Raw genomic sequence first — 10,338 nt, forward strand, 5'->3', positions numbered from 1 at the left:
ATTCATAGCAGACAATATACACAAGATTTATTATTACAATTTTCACTATTTTGATTTTTGTTACTTTCTAGACAAAATGTCCTTTTGGCCATTATCCCAAAGTACCCTTACCCAAAATCATATATCCACACATATTATTCTAGTTACAATAAATAAAAATCTGTAATATTATTTCAGTGTATAAATGATTCATTCATTATTATTCTTTGTTAATAACAATAATTATTTTTATATTTCCAAGTCAATTGATCATCAAATAAACCTTTTATTAATCAAAGAGTACAGTGCGAAGACACTGCAGAAGAATAGTATTTACATAGTCTGGAAGAGGGGAGGCTAGGGGTTTATGAAAAACTCATGACAAAAACCAAAGAAGACATTCTAACTGGGAGAAGAGAGAGAGAGACAGAGAGAGACATGCATTTACTCCTTGATGGGCTCGTAGTGAATAAGACGCATAGCATTTTCATTGTCGATCACCCCTTTAATAAACTCGCCTTCTGCCAATCGTTCTGATAGGAGAAAAAGAAAAGAGAAAGATGATAAGGAGGTTGGAGTAACACATCGTAATTTCTTGATACCTATCAAGAATAAACAGTAACGCGTAACATTGTCTTTCACACACATTTGGGGCTTAGTTAAGGATTTCCCCTTGCTACTGTTTGTTATGCTCAATATAAAACCTCATGACTAGCGATGCTGTAACAGGATTGAGCTTCCCAGGTGAATACAATGCTTGTACGGTCTTAAGCCATGGATCAGATGCCACAACAGAACACATGTAAAACTTAATCTGCAGAGGCTGTGCACCCAGCTGCTGAGACAGGACACAGAGAGGTTTCCCCGCCTCTCTCCCACTCACCTTCACATGGGACAACGTGAGCTCTGGTGAACTCCCAGCAGCAGTTTGCATGTGTTTACGGTGTGTGGGGAGAGTGTGGGATCCACCTTACCATTGTCTTTCTTCTCAAAGTAAGCCCACAGCTTGTCGGCTCTTCTCTCGGCTGAGTTCTCATCTCCGGGGAGTTTGTCCAGGTCCTCCTTGGGGATCAGCTTAAAGATGGCCTGGGGGGGGGGGGGGGGCATGCATGTTAATTCTGCACAATTTTCTGGGTGTAAACGTTTACAGACACTTTAGTAGACAGTGTATCCCAGAATGACCTAGTCGGAGGAGTGTTATCAAAGTATGTAATCAATATTGGAGCGAAATAAATAGAAGTTGCTCCATGATATATTATTATTAATAATTGTTATATTATTATTATAATATGCAGATATCAATACTTTATACCATAAAAAATTGGACGACCATACATTCATTGTTATACTATAACTGCTCATAATGGTCTTATGGCAAAATTAACCACAATAGTTAGAGCAAATGTAATAGTCCATTTAAGTGGTAGAGATCTTCAGAATATATGGAGCAGGCTAGCAACATGAAGGATGTGGACTACAAGGCAGTCTGCTGTATGAGAAAAGACACACTAGACTTGCAGGGGTCAGCAACCCTAGGCACACGTGCCACCACTGGCACGGGGCAGCATAATCATTGGCACACTTAAAGTAAAATATAAATAAAATAAAGTAAAAATATATATATTATTTTTATTATTTTTTTATTAATAAAAAAATTCGCAGCACAATGCGGCAGCCTGATCATTACAATTTTTTTTTTGCACTTTATTCTGTTTTGGGGATTTCCTCCCAGTGCAAATATGTTAAAATTTGTTACAGAAAGCAGTGCTGAAATGGGAACAATTAATAGTTTTTAAACCTATGTTGTGAGTAATAGAAAAGAAAATATTTAAAATATTGTTGCAAGTGGGGTTGTTGCTGTATGCATTGCCTTCACATGGTTTTGCATAGCTGTACATGTACTTAACGATATTGATGTGGATGGTTTCAACATTCTCATATATTCTCGTTTTTTACATTTCTCACAGTGCAATTATGTTTTTGAATGAGTTTCTGAAAATGGTGTTTTAAGATGGGACATATGTAATTATAATTTGTAAGCCCATGTTGCAAATATAACAACCAAAAAAACATTAAAAATGTTGATGCATGATTGTGGACTATATGAAAATAGTACAATTCCAGGTCTTCTGGAAATGTTTTTGGTCGCTGTGTCATAATTCAGCTTCATTTTTTATATATTGTTGCTAAAGGCACACTCATTAACGAGAAAATGTCAAACTGGCACTGCATGTTGAAAAGGTTGCTGACCCCTGCACTAGAGTCTAGAGTCTAGCCTGTGTGTGACAGGCTTACGTCGGTTCACTTAATCTACACTGTGCCACTACTTCTACATCTACGTCGGATATCAGTGGGCCCTCACTTCACAACAACAGCACTGAAGAAGAACTAGAACAATCCAAATCTTTTGAAGGTATTTAGCCTCCAAACGATACAACATATCATAACCAAGATTATTTAACCAAAGGGAGCTTCTCCAGTGTTTGGCTGCAATTTCTTTTTTAAAAGATAATAGATCATTATTATGTGTATTTATGTTTCTGTTGGTTCAACATGGCCAGTCCATACAGTTTTTTCCCCTCCCCCAGAGGGATTGCCTGAAGCCACTTAGCATCGTAACATATGTATGTGGCAGCCGTTTCGCTTCCACGGGTCAGGCCTTCTCAGTGTGTGTCCCACATACGGAGGGGAAAGACTCCTCTAGAACATTGAAGTCACCTAGATTAACATGGATTAGTGCCAAGACTCAGACCACAGGCCAAACTGCAAGATGTCATTTTTCCTCCTCCAAGGCTCCGCCTCCATCCTGCTCCGCCGCCTCAGGCTGTGGCTGCTCATGTAGGTTTTGTTTAAGTGCAGCATCTAGTTTGTTTTGTGAATATACACACATCTATTCACATTTGCATTTGATGCAAACATTTTAAATAGATTAAGAATTCCAAATTAAAGATCAGATTCTTTTTTCTTTTTTTGATTCTTGACACACTTGACATTTTACTCTGGTGGTCACATTGGAGAATGTACATGCTTTTCGTTTTCCAGTTTGTTAGACTGATGAACTGGTATTTATGTAAAATAGGATTTTTTCCCCCCACATTTTTATGGTTGCTTATTTTTGTATGATGGAAATTCGAGCAGAAATCCAAGCATGTGGGTTGCAGGGCTGAGATGCTGTAAGTTTCTTAAAGCCATACTGCTTTTTCATAATACAATACAATTATACTGTACACACTGCAGACATCACCTGGTAAGGTTGCAGATTAAAGCATAAATATTTGCATCTTCAAACATTGTGCGTGTACTTTATGCTATTTGAGTCTTGGGTTATTTTTGGGATTTGAACTTTGACCTCCATTTGCATTGCTAAGATAATACCTGTTTGAGCTCTTAATAACTATCACTATACATTAATAAATATATAACTGTAAATTACAATTGAGATGTAAAGGTGTAAAAAATACTTTTTTACTGAAGTAAATTGGATTACGTAAACAGAAAACACACTGGTGTAGACTAAGCATTGCTTGAGCGCAGAATTGCCTATATCTGAGTGTTAAACCTGTAATCGCATAGATTATCTGGATTGCGAGGCTCAAATAGGGCGACTAATTAGCCTAAAATATTTAGAAGGCTGGACTTTTTCCAAGGATGTGACCATTCTATATTCTTTCTTAACAGGAATGAAAATAATAAACAAGCATTGAAAGTATTATGAGGTAAACTAATGGAACACTAAACAGGATAAGGGCCACTAGTTAATCCATAGAGTTCAGCTGTCAGTCTTCAAAGCAGCAGGATCTACTATCGACGACAGTTGCATAGGGACTCCCTTAATCTTGAAATTATTTTAACAGTCCTTGTTTGTCACCCTCTACTACTCTCCAAGATGAGATATAGCATTTTTAAAACCTTCTTGAAGCACTAGTACAGCCGTCATCCACTATTCTGATGTCATCAACGTCCCCATCACAAATAAAACCATGCATCGATAAGCATTGATCATGACCACAATATCACCATACCCCCAAAACACCACACACCTCAACCCAAGACCTCCTTCCTCTCACCTGGCAGATCTCCGTCACCTCCGTCTTTGTGATGTAGCCGTTCTTGTCCACGTCGAACAGCGAGAAGGCCCACTCCAGCTTGCGCGTGGTCTTGCCCGTGGAGGTCATGTGCAGCGCGATGATGTACTCCTTGAAGTCCAGCGTGCCGTCGTCGTTGGTGTCGAACGAGCGGAAGACGTGCTGGGCGTAGCTGGTGGCGTCGCTCTCCGGGAAGAAGCGGGAGTAGATCTGCTCGAACTCCTCAGGGCTGATGCGGCCCGTGGGACACTGCTTCTGGAAGTTCTCGTACCACTGGCAGATCTCGGTCTCCGTGAACTTGGTGTTGAGCTTCAGGTCCTCCAGGATCTCCTTGGAGATCGCGCTGCTGGTGGTGTTTCCCATGGTGCTGGATTAGATTGTCTTTTAGGAATTTCCCCCTCTTTGAGCTGCTGCCCCACTGGTCTTAGTCCTGGTCCCTACTGTGCTTTGGAGGTCTTCCTTTACAGGTCAGATCTGCAGATGCCCTGTGTGTGCACACGCTGTGTATTCTCTTCCCGAGAAGAAAGGCGATCTTTGAGCCTCTGATTAGTTCTCCAAGATGCAAAGCAACGGGAAAAGAACAACAAAGTCTAGTGAGATAAAACAGGAAATTCTCAAGAGATCTTATTAAACACTGTACCGCGGTGCGGGCCCAGTGAGTCTAAGCACCATATAAGTCATGTAAGTCACCTACCTATTCGATGTGTTGATGTGTGTCAGAGACCAACTGTTGACTGACTGGCCGGTGGGAGAGGATGAGTAAGAAGACTTAGTCTCCTACCATGGTTGCCTGGGTTAATTATGTTAATACGGGATTTAAGGTAGCTGAGCTTCTGAGAGAAATGAGCCCTGCGGCCTATGTCGTCTCTACTGCCTCTCCCGCAGTTGGCTGAGATAGTAGCTGACTTATTTACTAACTTACTTATCTTTTGTTATCAAACTGTTTTGTCAGCACCTATAGGTAGCCAAATGTGATGGGGGCTGATGGGGGACATGCATTTGATATGGTACTAAACGGTGGGATGGGAGCATAGTGAATGTGGGCCTCATGGAAACAGCGAATAAACAAAGTGACTCTACTAGTGGATAAGAACCCCTGTTTTGTCAAGATTGTTTGAAGGTGGGGTTACATAACCTCGGGATAAGTTTAGATCACATTACATGAAACAAATCCTTATCTTTTTTTAAATGTTTTGAATACCGTTCAAAGTGTGCTGGAGAAGACTATGGACCGAAGAAACAAGAAGACCATGGTGTGTGAATGGTCTAGCATTGTGCTAAGAGTCTTGAGGGGGCTTAGTTGACAATTGACTTACTTATTGTGAACAGCCATCTGCACAGGAGAATTATAGCATGGTCCATGTGACCTACCCAAGCCGAGCCCCACTCTTCACCTTTCCCCTTAAACCTCTCTGATTAGGGATCCCACCACCCACCTCCTCCCTCTCTCTCACACACACACACACGCACACGCACGCACGCACATACGCACGCACGCACGCACGCACGCACGCACGCACGCACGCACGCACGCACGCACGCACGCACGCACGCACGCACGCACGCACGCACGCACGCACGCACGCACACACACACACACACACACACACACACACACACACACACACACACACATATTTATGTACGATTTTTTCCCCATAGGGCAAAGAGAGAAAGACATACTCCTTTGAGTTGATGGAAAAGAGCAGGGAAGGCCAAGGGGAGGGACATAAGAGCGTTGTTAACACAACATAGAAAAAGCAGGAAGGAGAAGGAGGAGGAGGAAGCCACTGCATCATCTCGTTAGAAAGATAAAATGACCGCTGATGGATGTTTCCAGGGAGGCAGAAATGCAGTGTGTGTTTGTTTGTGTGTGTGTGTGTGTGTGTGTGTGTGTGTGTGTGTGTGTGTGTGTGTGTGTGTGTGTGTGTGTGTGTGTGTGTGTGTGTGTGTGTGTGTGTGTGTGTGTGTTTTATGTGTGTATGTCTAATATGCAAAGAGACATTATTATATTTTATTAGATAGAAGTAACTTTATTTGTCCCCTGTGTATGTATCTATCCATGTGTCTGTCCGTATGTCTGTCTGTCTGTCTGTCTGTCTGTCTGTCTGTCTGTCTGTCTGTCTGTCTGTCTGTCTGTCTGTCTGTCTGTCTGTCTGTCTGTCTGTCTGTCTGTCTGTCTGTCTGTCTGTCTGTCTGTCTGTCTGTCTATTCATTCATGTATTTTGGTTCTCTCGATTTGGTGTTAAGCTTTTCCAACGAAGAAACAATTATTATTCTTTAGTGTTCAGGAATAAGGCATTGTGTAAATATCACAGATATAGTTTTGCTTCTATTCATTAGTGAACCATCTGCCTGCTTAGTCCTTTCCTCCTTATGTTACTCCACCAGAAGTAACATAAAAACAACGTTAACTTTGTGGTTAGAATTTGTGTCGAAATAGTCAGAACACAAATATTGAGGTTATAAGAGCACTAGAAGGTTAAATCCTTGTCTACAATGTGTTTTTATAAACAGCTTTTTTTTGCTGTAAATATTTATATGAAACGGGTTTCTTTGCAACCCGAACCCAATATAGCAGCCAAAGACACTTTCTAGCCTTGTAAAATGGAGAAGTAAATTGAAAATGTATCTCAATTATACATAGACATATATTCTATTCCTAAATGATTATTCCATAAACGTATGTTCCGTTGTGGGATTTTCTTCCATCTATAAATATTCACCCAGCGAGTCCATCTATTGGATTACGGAAGCCCCGCCTTTTCTCGCCTTGTGTCCGACTGAGCCAATTACCATGAACATTATCCCTGTGACACCCATGTGCAGGAGCACTCACACCCTCTCCCCTCCCAACGGACTAGCCTTGACATCCGACCTATAGCCTGGGCGGCTCTTAAAGGCCAAGCTGCTGCTGCTGCTGGGGGATCCGTTCTTCAGATAGTGACCGTGTTGAGGATGTAGAACAGGTGGTGATGAGGCTGATTCTAGATCTGTTTCTGCAGCTCAATACTATGTAGAGCGTGTAGAGATCTGGTAGACTGCCATCCGACTGGTCGTCTGGCCGGCAGATATGTCTTAAAAGATAAAGCTTGAAGACCCAAGATGATGCACATTGAAGAGCATACAGCAAATATAGTGCACATAGATGGACTTTAGCGCTGTTATGAAGAACAAAAGCATAAAATAACCAATTTCAAACATGACAAATGTTGCATTATGATGCAACATGGTTGGCCTTCTAATATCCTGAATGTAAACATTTATATGTCAATATACAAATAGTTTTCATATTATGTAAAGACATACATAACAAAGTGCACTGCCAGGTGTGAGGCTGGCAATGTCTGTGACATTGGCCATGTCACAGTCGGCGGCTAATAGGTGTAGCCTATACTAGCCCACTGTAGCAGCAGTGCTTGTGTCATAGCACCACCAGTATGTGTCATCCCTCTCCTCCTAGCTGCTCATCTGTGATGTGTACTGGGAATATGTGCGGACCAACATCCCCCTCAGCCCATCCTTACAGGAACACGTTGGCTCTCCACTGTGCTCTTCTCTGAGCACAGAGAACGTGCTCTATGTGAGATGTGTGATAGGCCTACGGCCATAAACATAATTCAAGATTTTATAGTTTCTGATTGTCATGGTAACAGCAGTGGCTGCATGTTAAGTATAATTCACAATTTGAAGCTAAGATTCTGAAAGGTAGAGTGTTTTCCTATGGTATGGAGACAGCAAGGCATGGAATAAAAATATGTTTTTGGAAAATAAGAAATAATCCATTCTGTGACTAAACAATTCCTCTGGGAGTTAAGGAAAACAAGAAATAAGCAGAGGAGGAAGGGAGTGCTCTTAGATAAATACCAGCTAATGGTTCATAATGGGTCGTAATGACAGACGAGCCCTTCCTATTCAACACATGAGCCGGGTGGAACAAACAAATGATAACAACAGTCATAACAACTGGCAGCCATCTTGCAGGCCCTTAAGGTGGTGATGCAACGTGAAGTAGCAGGCAACCATTCCTCCCTACTCCTTTATACTGACCACTGGCCAGGGGAAAGACACAACAGCATAATGAGGACCTGACTGATATGACATATTAACTGGATCTTTATGAATTATACATTTATCGAGTCATATCCCTTTGCCCTCAATACCGCAGCTGCGTATAAGGTAGGTGTTCTCATAACCTTTCCTTTTATAATATTAAAGTCAACTAGATTGGAGCTCATATTTTGTTATATCGGATAATACATAATTAAATATTTAGATATTATAACTCGCAAACTGTAGTTGTATATAGGGAGTTAGTGTTTCCTGTTTGCGGTTAATAAAATACATTTCATCTTCGTTAACATGTCCTCACTCTTAATTGCTTTTGATGAAGGCTATTTCCTAAATATTTTTTTTACTGCAATTTAACATTATATTCTAGGATATTCTAAGTCTGGCACCAGAGGAGACGACCCAGGACCTGAGAAGAGGGACACACAGCAACGAGCACCGTAGATTGGTCCCTGCAGGACCCCTGACACCAATAAAGCCTAACATGACATCTAAAATGGACATCCTGGACCCTTCTACTTTGCCCTCCTCTGACGCTACAGGGGTAACCTTTGACCATAAGTCACAGACAGTGACCTTACCGGGGGGGATTGTCTCTGTAGCAGGCGTTACCGTGGTGACTGGGGGCTCAGAGATGTCCTGGGGCTCGTGCATGATGGCGTTAGGGTTTTGGGGTACTCTCATTGGGGTGAGCGTACTGGGGCTGGGACTATGGGACCAATCCAATCAGCTGCAGGGGAACACCTCAAACCTGCTGGTGATTGGCTGCATGATTCTGTCCATCAGCGTTGGGATGCTGGGCAGCGTTGCCCTGTGCTACCTGCTGAGGAAGAGAAGGAGAGAGAGGACACGGGAGGAGAGGGAGGAGGGGAAGGTGGTACTGGTGGAGGAGACCCGCAGAGTCATAAAAAAAGTTACTGTATGAGGTGAATGAATCGACGAGATGGACAGGAGAACTATAGAGTCCTCGTGCATGTCGATTTTTTATCCTATTTTGATATTTATCATGTAAATTATCCACAGATATTCACTAGCTCTTGCTTCTTTTTTTCTGCTATTGAAACATATTATAGTGGATTATGCTTCCTGACTAGGTCATATGCTACCCATAATATGCCTTAAAGTGTAATAACAAGCAGATTTCAACACACGTCTGCCAAACAAAATAAAAACAAGCGACAGAGGGCAGTGTTTATTTCGCCATCTACTGGACTGTTGTATGGACTACTGTCCATACAAATGTGCCGAGCGCTGCCGGAGAGCGAGGCCGTGCAGGGCTCCTCCATCTCCGGCCGAACACACAAATGTCTACTGAGCGAATCTGGACCAGACTCTGACTCCGTAGGAAATTCGACTTCATTCCACATCGCTTTTCCTGCTCGCTTTTTGTGCCTTTGGATGATGGGGAAACCCTTTCAAATACAACATACTATCATAACGACCATGCATCAGGTTATTAAAAACGTGTACAATTCAGTTTTCTTAAACTTACATTTAAGAGGAGGATCAAAGTGGAGAAGAAACGAAAGGAGAAGACTGAAGTCAAGAGGGAGGAGTGATGCACATTGGGAGGCCTGCAATGCTGTCAATCATACTCCCGCTGGTTTGAGACAGGTCGATAGGGTCCCGGTCCCAGGAAACATTTTGGTTAACTCAAACCTATTACGAACGTTAACATGATCTATTGTCATATCTCCATTTAAACTGCATTTGCATATTTACATTTGCATTATATTGCATTTAGATTATTTTATTTTTTTTGTCAATTTGTACTACTGTTTTGTATATTATGTTGTATCTTATTTCTCATTTTGTGCTTTGGCAATGTGAATTAACTTTTATTGCCATTAAACTCCTTGGAAAAGCACATTTTAATCTAATGATAGTTACATTATATAAATATTTCTGCAGATTCTTGTGGTTAGGATCATGTCATGGCCCATACTCTAAAAAAGGTTAACAGTTGTATATGAATAGTGGAATATAACGAAGTAAGATATATGCAGTATATTGACAGTATAATGGTGCTGATGTAATAGTTAAGATGTATACGTGGAGAACTTTGAACATGGGCGGTAGTACATAAATAATAATAATAATAATAATAATAATAATAATAATAATAATAATAATAATAATAATAATTATTATTATTATTATAATTATAAAAATAATATAAAAATAATAATAATAATAGTATTAC

General features: G+C 41.0%; 1 protein-coding gene across 1 annotated transcript; it reads right to left on the reverse strand.

Moving 5' to 3' along the window:
• Positions 1 to 423: 423 nt before the first annotated feature.
• rcvrn2 (recoverin 2) lies at positions 424 to 4,427 on the reverse strand. The gene is made up of 3 exons (XM_056602200.1): positions 4,047 to 4,427; positions 954 to 1,065; positions 424 to 512 (listed from the first exon to the last, which is right to left on the reverse strand). Exons 1-3 carry the CDS (start codon positions 4,425 to 4,427, stop codon positions 424 to 426), a joined length of 582 nt encoding a protein of 193 aa, XP_056458175.1.
• Between the last annotated feature and the right edge of the window lie 5,911 nt (positions 4,428 to 10,338).

The sequence above is a fragment of the Gadus chalcogrammus genome, chromosome 11, assembly GCF_026213295.1.
Source record: "Gadus chalcogrammus isolate NIFS_2021 chromosome 11, NIFS_Gcha_1.0, whole genome shotgun sequence".
NCBI classification, from domain to species: Eukaryota; Metazoa; Chordata; class Actinopteri; order Gadiformes; family Gadidae; genus Gadus; species Gadus chalcogrammus.